The sequence below is a fragment of the Mandrillus leucophaeus genome, unplaced genomic scaffold (genome assembly GCF_000951045.1).
Source record: "Mandrillus leucophaeus isolate KB7577 unplaced genomic scaffold, Mleu.le_1.0 Scaffold1495, whole genome shotgun sequence".
Taxonomy (NCBI): Eukaryota; Metazoa; Chordata; class Mammalia; order Primates; family Cercopithecidae; genus Mandrillus; species Mandrillus leucophaeus.
Window position 1 is genome coordinate 204,549 of NW_012101471.1, and position 20,161 is coordinate 224,709.

At 47.0% G+C, this 20,161-nt stretch overlaps 1 protein-coding gene across 3 annotated transcripts in view; it reads left to right on the forward strand.

Annotated features, from left to right (window-relative positions):
• ZNF185 (zinc finger protein 185 (LIM domain)) overlaps positions 1–20,161 on the forward strand; it is a 71,680-nt gene that overhangs the window by 41,173 nt on the left and 10,346 nt on the right. For all 3 annotated transcript variants that reach the window (XM_011974848.1, XM_011974849.1, XM_011974850.1), the window contains 2 exons: positions 4,595–4,792; positions 16,818–17,015. In XM_011974848.1, the coding sequence (XP_011830238.1) occupies positions 4,595–4,792; positions 16,818–17,015 (396 nt within the window). The remainder of the gene's footprint in view (positions 1–4,594; positions 4,793–16,817; positions 17,016–20,161) is intronic.

A 20,161-nucleotide genomic window follows, 5' to 3' on the forward strand; every position in this document is an offset into this window, starting at 1 on the left:
TATTTCAAAATATGTCAAAAAATATATTTTGGTGTAAAATACTTCAATTTCTTTCATTACCTGCTCTTTGTCATGTGATGCTATACTAGAGTCAGGTTGGAATTTGGCATATTATTGCTTCAAAGAGTCTGTTTTGTCAGTCTGAATATCTCTCTCAATGTTAATACTGGTCAGTTGGGTGTGAATTCCAAATGGAGAATATATTGAGGCATGTCCGACCTTCCCCTTTCTCATCATGACCTGAACTAGTTTTTCACATTGTGTCCCCTTGGCTGAGAGAAGTGTCCATTCATTTGGCTGGGGAGCTTAGAATTTTATTTTTGGTTTACAACACAACAAAAACTTTCCGAAGTCCCAGGTAGAGATTTGGATTTTATTTTTCTGGGGCGGGTCTCCATCATCTGTGTCTTTTTCAAAGCTCCCCAGTTTATTCTCTTTCCAGGCTAGGTTGAGAACCATTGTTCTCAGGTAGTGGTTCTGAACCAGGGGCATCTCCCAAACCTTCCAGCCTGCTACGATACAATGTCTGGAGCCATTTTTGGTTGTAAAAACTGGGAGTGGGAGATACTACTGGCTTCTTAAATGCAGAGATCTGGGATGCTACTAAATACCCTACAGTGAACAGGATAGCACCCACCCCACACCCCCCAGCACACACCATAGAATTATGGGGTTCAAAATGGCAATAGTGCTAAGGTTGACAAATCCTGCTCTAGAGCTTTGACGAGCTATTTGGGAAGACAGAAGGGGCGGAAAAGAAAAACGGATGGAAGAGAACCGCAGCACTCGCCTTACCGGGAGTCTGGGTAGCAGGGACTGCGCCTGTGCGAATGCGCACTAGCCACCAGCGTACGCGACGCGTGCGCGCCTGTGCACCTCGGCTAGCACCCGCCCGTAGTGAGTACGCCTGCGCACGCCGCCATTTCTTGAAGCCCCGAACTCGGTCGCAGTGCCCGCCGGGAAAATGCGACTGTCCACAAAGTGAAATGGCCGCCTGGGGCGAGCTCGGCCTCCGCGGGGATTCTCCTGAGGCCATGCCCGCGCCGGCCGCCAGAGGTCGCCCGAGGATCGCGAATGGGCCCGAGGCGCTGGCTGCCCCTTCCCCCGCATAAGGTCTGAAGCCGCGGCCAGACTGGCCTTGGGGTGACCGCGCGTGGACCGTCCCCGGCGGGAGGAAGCGCGGTCCCGCGAGGGACCGAACGGGGCTGCTGCGACTTGAGCTTGTTCCGCGGGGAGCCCTGGCGGCCATGGCCTCCGGTACACCGGACATGGGTCGTCAGGGCTGCCAAGGGGGAGGGGATGTGGACCCTCCAACCACGCTGGGCCCTTGGGCTGACCGGGGTGGTCTGTGGGGCTCAGTGAGGAGGGACTTTATTCCTAGGAGTTTGATGAGGGAGCGCCTTGGGGGTGGCGTCGTCCTAACATCCTGCAGGGCAGTGGAGCCTTACTTTCCCTAGGTTACAACACAATTTTAACTGTCCCAAACTGTGGGGACTCTGCCCTATTCCACCTTGGGCCGTTCCATCACACTACAGGGAGAGGCGGTATAGTATAGTGGTTGAGAGCCTGAACTCTGGTGCTTTGAGTTCCAATCCAAGCTCTGTCACTTACAAGCTCCGTGACCTTGGGCATGTTACTCATCTCCTCTGTGCCTCAGGTTCTTCACGTGTAGAATAGTAGTAATCATACCTCCTACCATATAGGGTTGTTGAAACGGCCAAATCGGTTTGTATATGCAAAGCGTGTAGGACATTTAAACCTGCAAGCTAAGTGAAGCAGCACCAGAGGAATATCTCCTGCCCTCAGAGGTGTTCAGGGACACTCGGAAGGCTGACTTTACCAGCTTTATTGGCTTGATTTCATTTGACATGACACGATATCTCATCTCCTTCCTACTAAACTTTTGTCATCAAATTTTACATATAGAACATGCTGTTTTCTTCATTATGTTGCAAGCATGGGCTTCTCAAGTTTATATTTTTTCTTCATGCGGATCAGGTGAAGTTTAGGCCCCACATTTCCTCACCACTGGCAACCGTTGTTGGCCAGTGGAGGAGTCTAGTGGAGGTAGTACAAGAGTGGAAGTGTCATCTGGGTGCAGTGGCTCACGCCCACCTGTAATCCTATACTTTGAGAGGCCGAGGCAGGAAGACCACTTGAGTTCCGGGGATTGAGACCAGCGTGGGCAACGTAGTGAGACCTCATCTCTACAAATTTTTTTTATATATATATGTGGTATATATATGATATCTATCCATATATGTATATCATATATATGATATATATCTTATATATGTATATCATATACATATGTTTTTGAAACAGTGTTTCTCTTCTGTCACCCCAGACTGGAGTGCAATGGGGTGATCTCGGCTTACTGCAACCTCTGCCTCCTGTGCTCCAGTGATTCTCCTGCCTTAACCTCCCAAGTAGCTGGTACTACAGGCACATACCACTGACCTGGCTTATTTTTGTATTTTTTTGTAGAGATGGGTTTTTGCCATGTTGCCTAGGCTGGTCTCAAACTCTGACCTCAACTGATCCACCCACTTCTGCCTCCCAAAGTACTGAGATTACAGGCGTGAACCACTACGCCGGGACTACAATTTTTTTTTTTTTTTAAAGAATGGAAGTGTGTAGAGTATGGTTGTGTCAGGAATTGACAATGGCTGTACTAGGCTACTGGATCTTTGGTCCAATTACATTCAGAAGGAAAGGCTTCAGAGAAATCAATCCCAAATCCAAAGTCCCATTGGTCACCATCCCCTGTGTTACCTTGCCTATCTCTAACCACTTGACTTCCAGGCAGTTCATGAGGGACTCAGACAGGATAGCTGGGAAGTAATTCCCCTGGATGCTACATTGTCCAGCAGAGCTTCCTGTGAGTGTTTGCCTAAGATTTCCTTTTTATGACCCACATAGGTCATACCTACTAAAATCACAGTGGCCCTGCCACAGGCCTAGGAACAAAGAAGCCTTGTTCATCCATTTGTCCCTGTGTCACAGTAGAGCCCAAGTTTCTCTTTGTGGAGAATTCTGGCTCTATCCACAAACTTGGTGAGGGCAACCTCTACTAGTGTATTTCTGCAGAGGACATGGGACAGGACGGGACTCTGATTGAATCCATAGTAAAGCTAAGTCAGGGCTACCACAGTAGGGATGCAAGCTCTTCAGGCCTTGTATGTTTGTCTTTGACTCAAGCAAGCATGTCACTGACAGAGATTGAGCGGGTGTGTCAGGGCACCCTGCTGGCAACCCTGGGACTGGTGTTACCTGTGCAGACAGACCACTTTTGGATCTGCATAGCGGGCCCTAAGGGTGGAAGCAGCACAGAGAAGCACAGGCCCAGTGGGATGGTTTCCCACAGTTACTGTGTGGCGTCATACTCACTTGCCTGCAGTTCTGCCTGGTGCAGCTGGAGGTGGCAATTAGCTTGTTGTCCCTGCTGGAGAATTTTAGTCCCCCCCACCTCCACCTGAGGCTGAAGAATCATATTGCTTTCAGGGCATACTTTCCAAAAAGTGTGGCCTCTGTTGGCCTTGTTATTCCAGCTTGAAGGCAGGAAGCCTGCCTAGACAAAGTTAACTCCTATATACAAAGAGTCCCAGGGTAGTCTGTAGTGTGTTCTTGTCTCGGGGTAGCCCCCACTAGCTATTGAAGGCAGGCTGGTGATGTTGGGAAGGTTATATTCAGAGTGAGCTAGGATTGAAGTGACGGTGAAGTCGATTTTCATTCTGAAATGCTGGGCTCACTCTCTTAGTAGCCCAACTTGGTGTTTGCACCTGGCCTAGTAGACTCTGGAAGCAGTACCTTGCATCTCAAGGTGGGGCTGGTGATGGGAGGGGTGTGGAAATGGAGGATCAGCTAGCAGCCTCTTTCCCATGGTACCCAGACTGGAGGGTACAGTGCAAGCATGGGGTGAGGCCAGAGAAGACCCCTGAAGAGCTTGATGCCTGAGACATCTGGGGGAAGCCCCGTCCTTCTTGCTGGATTCAGGGGTGGCAAAAGCCAAAAATTGGAGGGCTGGGTGCAGTGGCACATGCCTGTAATCCCTACACTTGGGGAGGCCAAGGCAGGAGGATCGCTTGAGATCAGCCTGGGCAACATGGCGAAATCCCGTCTCTACAGAAAAAAAAATACAAAAATTAGCTGGGCGTGGTAGTGTGGACCTGTAGTCTCTGCTACTTGGGAGGCTGAGACGGGAGGATGACTTGAGCCCAGGAGGCAGAGGTTGCAGTGAGCCGAGATGGCGCCGCTGCACTCCAGCCTGGGCAACAGAGTGAGATCCTGCCTCCAAACAACAATAACAAAAACATCGGAGGCTTCGGCTTTGGCTTTGGCTTTGGCTTCGGCTTCGGCTTCATCTATTACACAGGGACGCCTTTTCAGTGGGAAGGGAGCAGCGGTGCTGGGCTCCTACCAAGGAGACTGTCTGCTCCCTGGACTTGGGGCTGTGCCTGGCTCCTTTCTGCCCCACTCTCAGGGATATGAGTGCCTCCAAGTCCACAGGAGGTGACAGCCAGCTTGCGTGCTGGGACTGAGGCAGGGTTAGTTTCAGAGCACTTTTTTCATAAGGGTGCTTATTCTTCCTCAGGGCCTTGGCGGATTATGAGGGGAAGAATGTGGCCACCAAGGTCAGAGAGGCGTGGCAGGAGAGGCCTGGAGCCCCAGGAGGTGGCCAAGGAGACCCAGCTGTACCCACTCAGCAACCTGCAGATCCCAGCACCCCAGAGCGGCAGAACAGCCCCAGCGGATATGAGCAACTTGTCAGACGAGAGAGCTGTGGCAGCAGGTAAGGGCTGAGCTGCAGCGGACTCTGCCTCTAGAGCCCGTGTTTTTGTTGGGGTCTGCGACCCAGGTAGGAACCACTTGCCCACACCCTGTGCCAATACCCAACACATTGCACACCCAGGTGCCTGTTCTGTAAGTGGGTCATGGTGGTGATTCCCTGGTCCTAGAGCAGTGTCATCAGGCTTCTTGTGGCTCAAGGGGCCGGGAGGGGACTGTGATAGGAGGATGTGTCTGTCCCCAGGTGTGAGAAGCCCTGGCTAATTCCCAATGCATGGGGCAGGAAGGAAGGCTGTCTCTCAGAGTACAGGTGCTCTACAGGTGGGGGTCCTGGGCAGAGTGAGGGCAATTTGTGTGGTGTGCATAAAATGCCATTGTCAGAGAAGGACAGAGTGTGAAAGAGCAAAAAAGAAAGAGGGTACAAGTGCAAAAGAGTGACGGAGTGAAGCAGAGAGAGAGAGAGGCCAGAGGGAGAGAAAGGGAGCATGGGTAAGCAGGCATGAGAGAGTGACACAGGATGTGACTGGCCATGTGTTGATGTGTGCCAGCGTGCATGAGCAGGAGGACAAGCATGCCTGTTACTGGAGCTGACCACGTGGCATTGGTGTGAGAATTTCAAGTCAGGCTCTCTTGAAGGCATCTCGCCTGCCAGCGCAAACACTGCATGTCCATGCAGCTCTGGACACGTCAATAGACCAGTGATTCCAGGGGTGCAAAGCGAACAGTTTCTTAAACAAGACAGAAATGTAGAAGGAGAGAGCTAAGACTCATATTGCCCCAAGAGAGGAGCTGGTGGAGTCCAGCAGGGTATTTGCTGTGGGGAGCAGGTGGGGCCTGGGGCTCCTTTTGCAGGGATGAAAGAAACACAGTTATCTGCCTTCTTTGTTCTGGGGCTTCTTGTACCACAGAGGTTCCATAATTATTAATAGTTAGATAGGGAGGTTATTTTTAGGGCCTGGCTCAACTGTTAGATAACAAGTTTTACCTTCTAAGAATATCTAGCCCATCTTTGACTCCTTGGCCCCAGGCCCTGGAAAGGCCCAGTCCAAAAACAGAGTGAACAACCTTGCACTTCCTGTCACATCGTGTGGCTTCTGGAACTAGTCAGTGTTCCATGCAGTGAAGGGATATAAAAAGTGGGCTTGTGGATGAAGGAGGACGTGAGTGGTTCTGGGCTTTGTTTTTGTTTTGCAGGGGGAGTGTCAAGAAAGGCTTTCTTTACAGGGAGAGTGATGTTGGAGCTGGGTCTGGAAGGCTGAGGGAGATTTTGCCAGATGGATGTGCTTGGGAAGGCATTCCAAGTAGAGGCTCACAAAGTGTATAGGGAACATCCAGTCAGTAGCCATCACAAAGGAGGGTTAATCCAGCCTGGCTTGGCAGGAAGCACTGAGTAGGGGCTGGGCAGGCACCTGCTCCTAGGCTGAGGAGTGTGACCCACGTCCTGAGGGCCCTGGGAGCCACTGATGGTTTTCCTGCAGGAGAGTGCCACAGCCAGACTTGAGTCCAAAAAAGATCCCTCCATTGCCCTGTGGAGGACCAGGCCAGAGGCCTTATTGGAGGCTGTTTGTTTACACCAGGGCTGAGGTGATAAGGCTGCAAGTATTTTTGACTTATTAAAGGTAAAAGTGGGCTTGGCGTGGTGGCTCATGCCTGTAATCCCAGCACTTTGGGAGGCCGAGGTGGCAGTATTGCTTGAGCCCAGGAGTTTGAGACTAGCCTGGGCAATATAGCGAGACCCCGTTTCTACAAAAAATTTAAGAACATTAGCCAGGTGCGGTGGCACATGCCTGTAGTATCAGCTACTTGGGAGGCTGAGGTGGGAGGATTGTTTGAGCCTGGGATGTCAAGGATACAGGAAGCCATGTTCCTGCCACTGCACTCCAGCCAGGGTAACAAAACAAGATCCTGTCTCCAAAATAAAAATTAAAAAAATAAAGTAACAGTGAGGGAAAAGCCAAGGTTTCTTCCCAGATTTCAGGGCTAGGCAACTAGATGGGTGGTGACAGGAACTAGCGGGGGGTAAGGAGTTTGGGGGCAGGCCTGCTGAGAGATGCAGAGAGATGATAAGGTCATTGGGCCATGCCGAATGAGAAGTGCCTGTAGGGGGCTCCAGCCAATGATGTCCAGTAGATTACTGAGTAAACAAATCTGGAGTTGAGCAAAGATCTGACCTGGGGCTAGAGAGCTGGGAGTTGTCAGCTCATAGGAAGTCGCTGAAGGGAATGGATGAGGTTGCCTGGAGAATGCCTTTGGAAGGCAGTGTGTACAAAGCATGTATTCTCGACTTTTCTCTGCAAGCTTCCAGGGCCACTTGTCCAGCTAGGCCCTTGGCTGGGTGGGTAAGTCCACGTGGTTCACGGGTGCTGAGGGAGCCTTCTTTTTGGGGTGTACGTCTAAAGCCACCTGCTTCATCAGCTGACATTTATCTCCATTTTCTGCTCTTCTTTTGTCTCAAAAAGAAAAAGAGGGGATATTAATTATTGATCCCCTAAAACCCTAGCTGAATATATAAAATGAAAAGAAGTAACAATATGAGAGAAGCAAAGGCAGATGGACCATAATTCTGAAAAGTAATACCAAAAGGTCTTAAGGAGGAAGAGGAGCTACAGAGAGGTATTGAGAAGGACAATTTTGAATAAATGGAAGAATTAGGAAAGACGACCGTCATGGAAACCAAGCCATGCTGAGCTAACTTTCCAGTGTGCTGTGTATCCTGAAGTAGGCCCATCAGATCTGGCTATGTAGAACTCATGACTACTTTGAGGGGAGTAGGTTGGGGCAGTGGGAAAGGCTGTAGTTGGATTATAATGGATTGAGGAGGGAGCGAAGGATAAGCAGGTGCAGTTGGTGGGGTACACATTCTGAAACTGGCCATGACGTGATGGATGTGGGAGGGGTGAGCAGATAACTACAGCTACAAGATAACGGGGAAGGTTTCCTATAGGTGAAAGCAACGTGTGCCTGTTAGGTAAAGGCTAGGCAGAGGGTGCCTACATGACCAGTACCCAGTAAAATCCTTGGACTCTGAGTCTCTAATGAATTGCCCTGGTTGACAGCATTTCACACTTGTTGTCACAACGCACTGCTGAGGGGAACTGAGTGAATCCTGTGTGACCCACTGGAAGAGGACTCTGGAAGCTTGTGCCCGGGTTTCCTCAGAAATTTGCCTTGTGTGCTTTTCTCTTTGCTGATTTTGCTTTGTATCTTTTCACTCTAATAAACCATAGCCTTGAGTGTGATGATGTGCTGTGTCCTGTGAGTTCTTCTTGTGAATCACCAAACCCAGGGATGGTCTTGGGGACCCCTGACGCAGATGGGCAGGATCAGAACTTTATGCCATAACAAGGACTTTAGATTTTCTTTCAAGGGCAAAGAGGAGTCAGGAAGGTTTGAAGCAGGGGAATGATACGGCGAGAGTATTGCTTTGCAGTGGGCTCTCCAGTGGCAGGGAGAAGAGTGGACTGAAGTGGGCAGAGTGGAGCAGGGAGAAGAGGAAGTGCTTACAGAATCCTCCCTGTAAGAAATGATAGGGCCTGGACTAGGGGACTAGCTGTGGAGATGGAGACAGACAGAACTGTAAAACAAGTAGAATAGATCCCAAATTGGATGACAGGTAAGACTTGGGAGAGCAGTGAGGGAGAGGGAGTGACAATTTAGAAAGCCACATTTCTGGTCGAGTGACTGAGTGGAGTATGTGACCCCTCCTGGCTTAGGTGGTGGCCAAAGTATCTCTAACCTGCCACTATACTGCCTGCAGCTGATTGAGCAAATGCCTGGTCCATAGAGATCCCAAGCTGACAAGGGCACCTGAGGCAAGCCTCTGGCTTTCAGGTGGAGGCCCTGCCTAGGCTGGCCTGGCCGGATTGCCCTGGCACACTGTGCTGTTTTGCTGAGGCAGACAGCAGCACTCTGCAAGTGCTCTTCTCCTGTTCCTCTTAGTGGTCTAAATCCTGTAGCATGCTGGGGTGCGACTATAGACAAATACCCTTTGCGGGCCACCTGGGTTCTCTATTTGCAGTCTTTGGGTCTGGTCACTGGCATGGCATCTCAGTAGGCTAGGTTCATCAGGAAGGGTCAACTATGTCATGGCACCTCATGGGAAGCATTTAGAGTCAGTGGGCCAGGGGCTTAAGGGCTGCTTACTGCTAATAGTTCTAAGTAGCAAGCATTCCCTCAGTCCTAGTCTGGGCACACGCCAGGAAGAAAGCCACTAGATGCACTCTCCTAGTGGATAACTAGCCTGGGGTTCCAAGAAGGGCAGAGACAGGCAGAGTGAGAGCCTTCAGAGATGTAGGCAACGATAGTAGTAGAACTTCCAGGGAGAGTAGATGGAAAAATGGAAAAAAATCCTTGTCATTATTTTTAAATGTCTGAATTGACCAGATTAGAATCTTTGAGAGTCTAGACACTAGGGAATTCTCATGGGTGGGCCAGTTATCTCCTCCCTCACATGGGCGGAGAGTAGATAGGACCCAGCATGAGAGGACCAGAGGGCAGTCAGTGCTAAGGGTAATACCTTAGGCCATGGGAGATTGAGTTTTTCTTCAGTTTGCAAGTTTTCACTTTAATATTCCACTGTTTCCATCATTTCAGATGACTGGGGATGATAAGGACAATGTAATTTGGGGGATAAAGGAAGAACTCATTATATATCTTGGGTGACTTTACTGGGGAAATGGATTCCTTAGTCATTTGAAAGAAGTGGTAGAATTCCACATGTGGGGAATACTTGTTCTAACAAAAGCTTAATAACATTAGTGGCAATGATCCTTTTATATAAGGGAAAGCTTCAAGCCAGTGAGAAAAACATAAATAAACTAGTAAGAACATATTTATAACCATGAGATTTGGATGCAGAATAAAATCAAATTGGCAGTTAAGGAAAGGTCCTAAACATCTGTATATTAACAATATTTCATCGGTGGGCAATGTGAATTTCCCATGGAAACCACTGGCCTAGAATACACTGGATACAAATCAGAGAAGCAAAATTGCAACCAAGTTAATATTTTAAAAAATAATTGAAATGATGACTGATAACCTTGTATTGTTCTTATCTAATATAAGGCAAAGCAGCACTGGGGCTTTGATAGAGAACAATATCTCATGTGCACTGAGGACACTGAAAACCTGCTAGGAATTCTATGGAATTTCTAAAATATTTATATTAAGGATATTTTACCCATTATAGACTAATTTAGGGAAGGTTCTGCATTTTTTTTTGATTTGACAATGCTGCCAATGCAATTTATACAATATTAAATAAGACTAATTAATTTTTGCACCTTTCTTGTTACAAGGTGAAAGAGTTAATCCTTTGAGATTTTCCAGAAGGTCCCTGGCAAATCCCAAAGTCAGTTTTAGGTATGAAATATATTTAAGGTTTGATTGTGGGAAGGCAAATGTTAAGAGTTGTCAGGGGTTCTTAAACATTGGATTGAATAGCATTATGGGTTAGTGAGAAATACTACTTGGTTAGCTAGTGAATCAGAGTTATACAAATTTTAAAGTAAACATATGAGGTAACATGATTGTAAAGAATCTTCAGTTCCTTTAAAATTGAAAAGACTTTCAAAAAATAAGGACATAATAAAGTCAACATACAGATAGGGCATTACAGTATTTTGATAAGACATAAAATCTTTGCCCCTTAGGCAGATTACTCAGAAGAAAAACAGACCATTTATAACTTTTTATTAGGGACAGACCAATGATCAAGATTTTTATTTTTTTTTTGTTTTGAGATGGAGTCTTGCTCTGTTGCCCAGGCGGGAGTGGCGCGATCACCATGTGGGCCAGGCTGGTCTTGAACTCCTGACCTCAGGTGAACTGACTCAGCCTCCCAAAGTGCTGGGATTACAGGTGTGAGCCACTGCACCTAGCCTAAGAAAATTTTGTTATTTTAACAGAGAAACCAATATTTTAATTTTATACAATTATAATATTTGATATTCTTTTTTGAAAATCTTATAAATACACTTAATAAATATTAGTTTTAGCCATGACAAATAAAATTCCTTTTCTGTGAACATTTTCTAATTTTAAAGATATGTGTTTACATTTTGTCTCACACATTTTTAAATTATTTGTCATTTTAATTGAGGACAAAGCTATTTTCTTTTTCCTTAGGAAAAGCATATTTGCATACCTTACATACAAAGTTGTTTCCCTTTGCCATTTCTGTCATTATTACTTTTAGTAGTCTCATATATATATATATACACACACATATATATATATATACACACACTTATTTGCTTATTATAATTTTAACCATTAATAACTTCTCTTTTACAGAGCAAACAGGAGGTAGGTAATTTTGAAATATCATATACCAGCATTTTGTAGCAGACTAGTAAAGCTTATGAATATACATCTCATAACTTTTTATAGTTATATACTTTATACTACCATTTTGCAGTGTGGACAAATGAACACATTTAACAGATCCAAATATAGTCACACTGTACCATAAAAAAAAAAGCAAAAAGTATATAAACCTAAAATTAGGTCTAGTGACTAAGTATTTTATCTTCTTTATAAATGATATTTAATGAATTTAGTTAACTTAATTCAGCATCAGTCTAAGGTTTTAAGTTGCCAAAAAGATTTTAGAAACTGTCTTTAAGCTTACATATTATAAAACATAATTACTGCTGAGATAAAGTTTGCCAGAATAATGACTCAGTTTGGTTAAAAGCAAATTTAAATTTTTATAATCTTAAACATGTAGTAGATATAATACTAGCTTATTCAACATGTAAACCTGTTTAAGTTTAGGAGAAATATACCCAAGTAGAGTAAAAATATATGCTTGTATTCTGTTGTATTATAGGTAATGCTCATGACTCAGACACATAGCTGTCTATTAAACTAACAATATCAAACTAGTCTTGTTTGCCAAAAGTTTACGTAAATTCTGTGAACTTGAATTTTAAAAGCATTTGGGTTAGTTTTTATAAGAATACCTTTTTTGTTGTTTACATTGAAAGTATTAGAAGTTGGTTCTTTAATTTATGAGAGTTTTATAATGATTTAATTTATATAAGTACTTATTTATCTCTAAGTCAATTAGAATAGAGGATAAGGGATTTTGTAAATTAATTTGGTAGTGCCATCTGGAGGTACTGAAATATTACACATATACAAGATACATGTATACTAAACATACAGACAGACACAAATAGAGATCTAATGGCGAGCCCTCAATGGGGGCAGGGGACCTGAAGCTCTACTGGCTCTAGGCAGTTGAGAGGCCTGAGTGGGAAGGGGAAAGCCTGCGGAAGGGTAGATAGGGGTATGTAGGAGGTAGAGGCGTGGAAGGGGACAGATGAAAAGATTCAGGGAGCTGAAGGGAAGGTCTAAAGTGGTGAAAAGAAGGGAGGAGGGATGCGGTAGGAAGATGGGAAGGGAGAATCTTAGATGAGCAAGTTTGGGGAGACCCCAGGTTCCCTAGTAAGGTCACTGAAGTTCCAAATTACCCTTCATGATTACTTTTTTTTTTTTTTTTGCCGGTTTTGGAAATACTGGACAGAATGAGTGCCATAGGGGCAGAGCATGTAGTCTGCAAGGGAGGAGGAGGAAGAGGAGGAAGGGCACCCAGTAGATTGAGAGTTACCTGTGGGAAGAGGCAGATCAAATAGAGAAAGGAGCCAGGCTGGACAGTCTTATTAGAAAGTTCTGCATACAGTCCTCATCTGGGAGCCAAAGTTTCTCTTCAGTCCTTACTGAGGAGCGGAAGGGCTTTCCTTATGCAATCTCTAGACAAGGTGTCAAGGGAAACAATGAGCTCTCACAAAAGAGCCAGGAATTTCCCACTCGAGAGTCAGGGAGTAAATCTCCACTCAAAAGGAACCAAGAAAACTTCTATCCAGGACAATTCTGGCTAAAATTGAAAAGAACCAGGAAGAGTCCTGCTCAACAGAATCAGCCCCACTCAAAAAGAGCTAGGAAGACTTCTGTCTGGGAAGATTCTTGCTCAAACAGAAAAGAACTGGGAAGAGGTCATTTAACAGAATCAAAGTAACTGAATCACAGAACCGTAAAAAGTGTCCAATAAAAACAAATACTGACTCCGGGCAGGGTGCAATAGCTCACACCTGTAATCCCAGCACTCGAGAAGCTGAGGGAGGAAGATTGCTTGAGCCCAAGAGTTAGAGACCAGCCTGGGTAACATAGTGAGACCCCTGTATCTATAAAAATTTTTAAAATTAGCCAGGCATGGTGGTGTGTGCCTGTAGTCCCAGCTACCTGGGAGGCTAGAGTGGTGGAGGATTGCTTGAGCCCAGGAGTTTGAGGCTGCAGTGAACTATTATTGCACCACTGCACTCCAGCCTGGGTGACAGAGTGAGACCCTGTGTCAAAAACAAAAAACAAATATGGATTTAGATAAAGAGAGGCTTTTATTTTATTTTATTTTTGAGACAAGTCTCGCTGTGTCACCCAGGCTGGAATGTAGGTGCCATCTCAGCTCACTGCAACCACCACCACCTGGGCTCAAGCAATTCTCCCGCCTCAGCCTCCTGAATGGTTGGAATTACAGGCATGCGCCACCATGCCCAGCTAATTTTTGAATTTTTAATAGAGATAGAGTTTCACCATGTTGCCCAGGCTGGTCTTGAACTCCTGACCCCAAGTGATTCACCCATCTTGGCCTCCCAGAGGGCTGGGATTACACACGTGAGCCACTGTGCCCGGCCAATAATTTGTTTAAAAAGACCACTGCAATAGGGATGATGCTGCAATCTTAGGACTTGCAAACATCACAAAATAATACAGAAAAAGGAGGGAGGGAGTAGTAAGTAGAGCTAGAAGCTCAGCTACTTTCAAGGGCCAGTGGGCAAGCAAAGGAGAACCTATTTGGCATGATTTGGCCAGAAATGTGTTTCCCTGCAGTCAGCTGATTCCCAGGAGAAGCTGCTAAGTGGGGCATGTTCTGCAGTTTAGCACTTACCTAGCCAGGAGCAAGCAAAGTTCAGACCCTGTGGGGAGGAGAGAAGACTGCCTAACATTCTGTCAAGGCAAAGGAGAGGGTAAAAAGCAGACAACTGTGAACACTTGATCATCCTTCAGGCAATAATCCATTCTGGGTTTCTGGCTTAAGACTCTTGAGAAACAAGGGGAAACAGCTGGTAGGAGCAGCAGGCTCACCTATATGTAGTTCCATGAGGTAGCCTTATGGACTTCTGCCACCTTCTAAAACTCAGCATGTCCCAAACCATCTTTATCAACACAGCGTCTCACCAAAAACAACCAAATAAAACAAATTAACTAATGTACTAATTCTGCATCTCCCCCTGTGTTCCTCATCTCAAAAAACTGTTATCACCTCATTGACTCAGACTCTCAACCAGGGAGATAGAAGAAATGTTTGGGGGCATGTTAAATGTGATACCTATGAGACATGTAAGAGGTGAGGTGCAGGAGGCAGGTACATGGTGATAAAAGAAAAACTTCAGCCAAATTAAATTTAAAGGAGTTTCATTGAGCAATGAACTATTTGTGAATTGGGCAGCCCCCAGAACCACAGTAGATTCACAGAGACTCCAGCGCAGCTGCATGGTAGAAGAAGATTGATAGATTAAAAAAAAGGTGGCGGGGGCGGGGGGGAATGACGTACAGAAATTGGAAGTGAGGTACAGAATGGCTGGATTGGTTACAGCTTGGGCGTATGCCTTATTTGAACACAGTTTGAACACTCAGCAGTGTATGAATGGTTGAAGTATGGCCGCTGGGATTGGCCAAGACTTAGCTATTGTTACGCGTGCATACTACTAAATTACGTTTTCAATTTTATCTCCCTATTAAGCTAGGTTACTTTTCATCCACAAGGACTCAAATATGGAAGTACGGAGTCCTTCTCAGGTCATATTTAGTTTGCTTTAACAATGGACAAATGGGACTGGAACTTTGGGGTGAGGTCTGGACTGAAAATAGGTATTTGAGAGTCTTCCATACGTCAGTGCAACTGAAGCCAGGGGGATGGGTGATATTGTTGTAGGGGCATGCATAACGTGAGAAGAAAAGACATATAGGAGCAGCACCCCATATTAAGAAGTAAGATAGAACAGGAGGAGCTTGTGAAAGAGATGAGTGAGCAGTGGCCAGTGAGGTAGGAAACCAACCAGTGTGCTGCTGTGGAAGAAAAATGTAAAAGGGAGAGTCACCAACTCTGCCAGTTAACTGGACTTAGCTGCAAGAATGTCTAGAGTAGTGTGATCTGCACAGTGATCCTGTGATTAAAGCATCCTAACCCCCCCCCAACAATTTGTTACCACCTTAGACAAGTACAGAAATTGAGAATATTTATATTTTTGTAGCACTTTGACATTGCCAGGACATGTAAGCTTGTGATCAGTAGACTTTCTGGTTGAACAGGGTAGAGAGACCAGTTCAGGTGTTGTGGTGAGTCCCATGGTGTCGAGGGCTGCACCTTAAGACCGCATGTCAGTCCCAGACAGATGGGAAAGGGAGGTCATTCAGTGCAGATAGTTTGAGAAGCAATTAATAGGTTCCATGGAATGTTGATGGTAAGAAGGGAAAGAAAAGGTGACAAGAGTGAGTGTAGACAGCTCTTTCTAAGGAGTTTGGCTGCTGGAAGGGGAAGAGAAGCAGCTGGGGTTAGGTGGGGGGAACTAAGTTTAGAGATGCTAAAAGTGTAGCAGGGGTCATGTGATCAGGTTGAGCTGCAGCACAATGAAATTCCATTTTGACTACCATTTATTAGTTGCAATTGGACTCTTACCTCAACTTTCTCATCTGTAAAAAAAGGGATGGCCGGGCACGGTGGCTCATGCCTGTAATCCCAGCACTTTGGGAGGTCGAGGCAGGCGAATTGCCTGAGCTCAGGAGTTCACGACCAACCTAGCCAACAAGGTGAAGCCCTGTCTCTACTGAAATACAAAGAATTAGCGGGGCGTGGAAGTGGGTGCCTGTAGTCCTAGTCCCAACTACTCGGGAGGCTGAGGCAGGAGAATCGCCTGAACCTGGGAGGTGGAGGTTGCAGTGAGCCGAGATCACACCACTGCACTCCAGCCTGGGCGACAGGGGAAACTCCATCTCAAAAACAAAACAAAACAAAAAAAAGATGAAAATGCGATTGCTTTCTAGTAATACTTATGACTACTTCACAATAAAGAAGACAAGAAGGTTCCAGCTGTGAAAACTACGCGGTCACAACAATAAGTGAGCGAGAGCACGCACGCGCGCTGAGATTGTACGTGCACAGGCTGGGGTGCGGTCGGCGTGAGTACGCCTGCGCGTGCCGCCATTTCCTGCAGCCGCAGACTCGGCCCGCGGTGCCCGCCGGGAAATGAGATGATCAACAAAGAAAATGGTAGTTTTGGGCAAGATCGACCTTGGAGAGGCTTTTGCTGCATCAGTCCCGGATCCTGCCGCCAGATGGCGCTAGAGGATCACAAATGGGTCTAGGGTTGTCATAACGGGCCCCACCTGAGAAATTTTGGATTCTTCTGGCCCTTCCTCCTTTTGTGGGGTCAACAGTGGATTTGGGAATCTGGCGACCAACACGTGCCCACTCCCCTACTCTTGCCCCTACCGAGCCCTCCAGGGTAGCTTGGGGGACAAGCCCCTCCCTAGATTGCCGGGTTCTTGATGAGCCTGGCCAGCGCACAGGTCTTGAGCACCATAGTCAGGGAAGAAGGCTGAATGGCTTAGGTCTTCCTAGAGAGGCCGGAGGCAGGAAAGAACTGGAGAAAGGAGAGATGGCAGTGGGAGGACGGGGACAGGAATACCAGTGTGTTTCCAACCAGAAGACTATGTCTTTTAATACCTCATTGAAGTCATCAGGTGACTTTGCCCTTGTCAGAAAGGAGCAGCACTGCTGGGGTCTTACTGAGGAGGAGACTGCCTGCTGCTTGGAGTGGCGGTTATGCCTCCTTCCTGTCTGCCCTACCCTTGGGGAGATGAGTCCCTCCAAGTCCATGAGACATGACAGCCAGCCTACCTACCATTGGAGAACAATGTCTAGTCTCGGGCACTCACTTCATAAGGGTCTTATTCTTCCTCAGCATGTTGGCTGATTCTGAGGGGAAGAATGTGGCCACCAAGGTCGGAGAGGCCTGGCAGGACAGGCCTGGAGCCCCAAGAGGTGACCAAGGAGACCCAGCTGTACCCACTCAGCAACCTGCAGATCCCAGCACCCCAGAGCAGCAGAACAGCCCCAGCGGATCTGAGCAGTTTGTTGGACGAGAGAACTGTGGCAGCAGGTAAGAGCCGAACTGCACTGGGACCTTGCCTGCTAGAGCCAGTGTTTTTGTCCAGGGCAGCAACCCAGGACAAACCCCTACACACTAGGCATGCCTGTTACCCTCTGCAGGCGAGTGTGGTTAGGAGCCAGACGGAAGCAGAGAAACCAGCATGTCAGGGGTAGATATTCATGGATTTCAGCTTGGAGCCATCGAATCTGTTAGACTAAGTCTGGCACAGAGAGGATGCACAGAGAACCATGTTGTCTGGCAGCCAGTTCAAACCTGGAAACCTGGGTCAGGGGAGGGATATAGGTTACTTTTTCCATTAACGGAGATAGAGGCTCTCTGAGCAAGGTGTGCCATGGTGTGGATGGGATTCACTGCCAGAAATAACAGCTGTACCAGTTGGATGAGCTCTTCCACTGCCATCAGCACTGGGATGGCCATGGATTTGGGCAGTAATGTAGCTCCACAGTGCTGACTCAGGGTTGCTCATTGATTGCAAGAAGTTGGCAGCAGTAGCCTGAGGAAACAGGGGCTCTGAATTTTCTGAGAGAGATCAATAACCAAGGAACAGCCAGGTACTAGAGAACAGACAGCACTAGACGCTTGTGCTTTTCTGTGAGCAGCTCAGGTCTCCCAAAGTGGTAGTTTCCTGGCTTCTGGCCTTTGTCTAGCAGTGTGGGTCCACTCCAAATTATGACGTTTGTGGTAGCTGTAAGAACTTTCGCAATTTTGAAATCCTAGGTGACTTGTAGCATATTTTTTCACATTTGAAAATAATTGAGTTTTGAAAATGTTTTTACAGGCAATCTAGTGTCAGATTTTATACATCCTGAAACATTCTGTCAATTCCCATTTCCAAAAATCCATGAAAGCTGGAGTTGTTGAACTGGAAACAGTGTGGTCTCAGGACGGGCTTCACAGCCATTGCAACATGGGCAGGGCCTAGAGGGCAGGAGAGAATGCCATGATTTGATGACATTTTACCCAATCCTGCCAGGTGAACTTCATCTTCTTCTCTATGACAGAATTTTCTGGCTCTCACATCCAGCTTTGGTCACTAGGAACCTACCTGTTGGCTCTTGCACTGGCAGGACATGTGGTAGAGGCTTCCAGTCTGAGGCAGGACTGGCTGCATTCTCAAGATGTCCTTATTTCTGGTGTTTTGTGGCTATTGTCCTGTCCACTTAACTGATTTTGACCAACTGCCTTGCTGTGACCTCTGTCCTCTCTCTGTCTCTCAGTTCCAGGTCATTCCCTTGACCAGCTTCCAGTCTTTCCTAATCTTATCCCTGCCAATGAAGTATTTTGGCTCTGCCTTCACTCTCCTGCCATGATCCATCGCTTTGATAGGGTGGCTTCGGGAACAGGGTAAGGAGAGGGCTGTGCTAGCTTCATCTTGCCGAGGAACTCAGTAAAGAAAATGTTTGCTGACCTCTTGCATTCCTCAGCTTGGCTCTGGTCTCTCAAACCTAATACATGGGATGCATGCCAGCAGTCAGCCTCAGTTTCCCTCTGGTCCTTTTCTGTGTGAGTCCTTCCTTTATCACTGCCTGGAGCTGCAGTTGATGATGGTGAAAGAAGATGTACATGTCTGTTGAGAGCTCCCTTTGTTCCCCAGATATTTTTTTCCCAAAGTGGCCATGAGTTCAGGAATAATCAGGAGCCATGGGCCGCCAGCTAGAGATGCTGCATACTAAGAGCCTCCCATGAGCAGCCATGTACACAGTGAACACGATGGCTAAGGCCCCATGCAGCCGCTCTCAGAGAGCACACGGTCTGCTAAGGAATAAGCACGATCGTAATAATCGTTAGCACCCGCTGTGTGCTGACAATGTGCAGGCACTGTTCTCCATGCCTTATGTGGACTCACTCATTTAATTCTCACACCAACTCTAGGAAGGAGGTGCTTTTATTATGGAGAAACTGAGGCAGATGGAGGTTAAGTAATTTGCCGGCAGTTTTGCAGCCAGGAAGTGGCCTAACGGAGATTAGAATCCAGAGAGAGCTCAGAGCCTATACTGTTCATCGCTATGGCATCCATACTGCCCCTCCGTTTGTTATAAGCCCAGAAAGGAAAGAAACCAGGTGCTCTGATGAAGAGGGGTTAGGGCAGGGTGTGGTAGCAAGGATGGTTAGGGAAAGCTTTTCTATCGAGGAGGAGACAGTTCAGCTGAGACCTGAAACATCTGGAGGAGCCTGCCTTCCAAAGAACCTGGGGAGAGGCATCGTGTACAAAGAAGATAGAGAGGAGGGCCTGAACGATGAGCCCTGTGCTTGGAGGGTACAGGGTGAGGTGAGCGAGGGACAGGAGCTGGGCCCTGTAGTGTCTTGTAGGTGAGGGAGAGGAGGCTATTGGGAGGGCTCCTATTGCTCACGTTGCAGTCCTGGGGGGATGCCCAGGGGATTTTTTTTTTTTTAAAGAGGTGATGTTTCACTGTGTTACCCAGGTTGTTTTTGAACTCCTAGCCTCAAGTGATCTTCCTGCCTCAGCTTCCCTAGTAGCTCCAGGGAATTTCTGTTTTACCTTGCCCCTTCAGTTCTGCTGTCCCCTTCAGTATTCTGCTGACATGGATCACAGGATACCAGACACCTGGTAGTTGTTCAGTCAGTAGGAGGTCTTCCTTCCTTTCTCTTAGAATCGATCCTTTTCTCACTCTTCGGCTCTGCATTTTATCCCCCATGTGTCTTTTCAGATTTTTGTGGGGCATCCTCTCCTATCTGGTCCACCTCCTCCAGTCTCTATGGTATATTTCTTTGTCATAGGGTGAAGCAGGAACAGGCACAGGATGGTTGGGTACACTGGGGTGAGGTAGGAGGGAAGGCCCTCAGGAAGGGCTTCCCAGAGGAGGAGGTGATGTTGTCTGCAAAGGCATATGAGAGCTTGGCAAGTCCCGGGGAACTGCAGGCTGGTCTGTATGGCTTGAGCTTGGGTGGCAAGTGATAGTTTGAGACTATGAGGCGAAAGAGCTAGGCAGATGCTAGATCATGATTGTTCTTCCCTTTGCCTACTCTTCAACTAGTTGTAATCTTGGGCATTACATTCTCTGGCAAGGGGACAATACCCCATAGCCTGGGCCAGATGCAGGCAGCCATATCTGGAGTATGATCTGAGCCGCAGCATGTTGGAGAAAACCAGAATCAGCCCAGGGCAGTGTGCA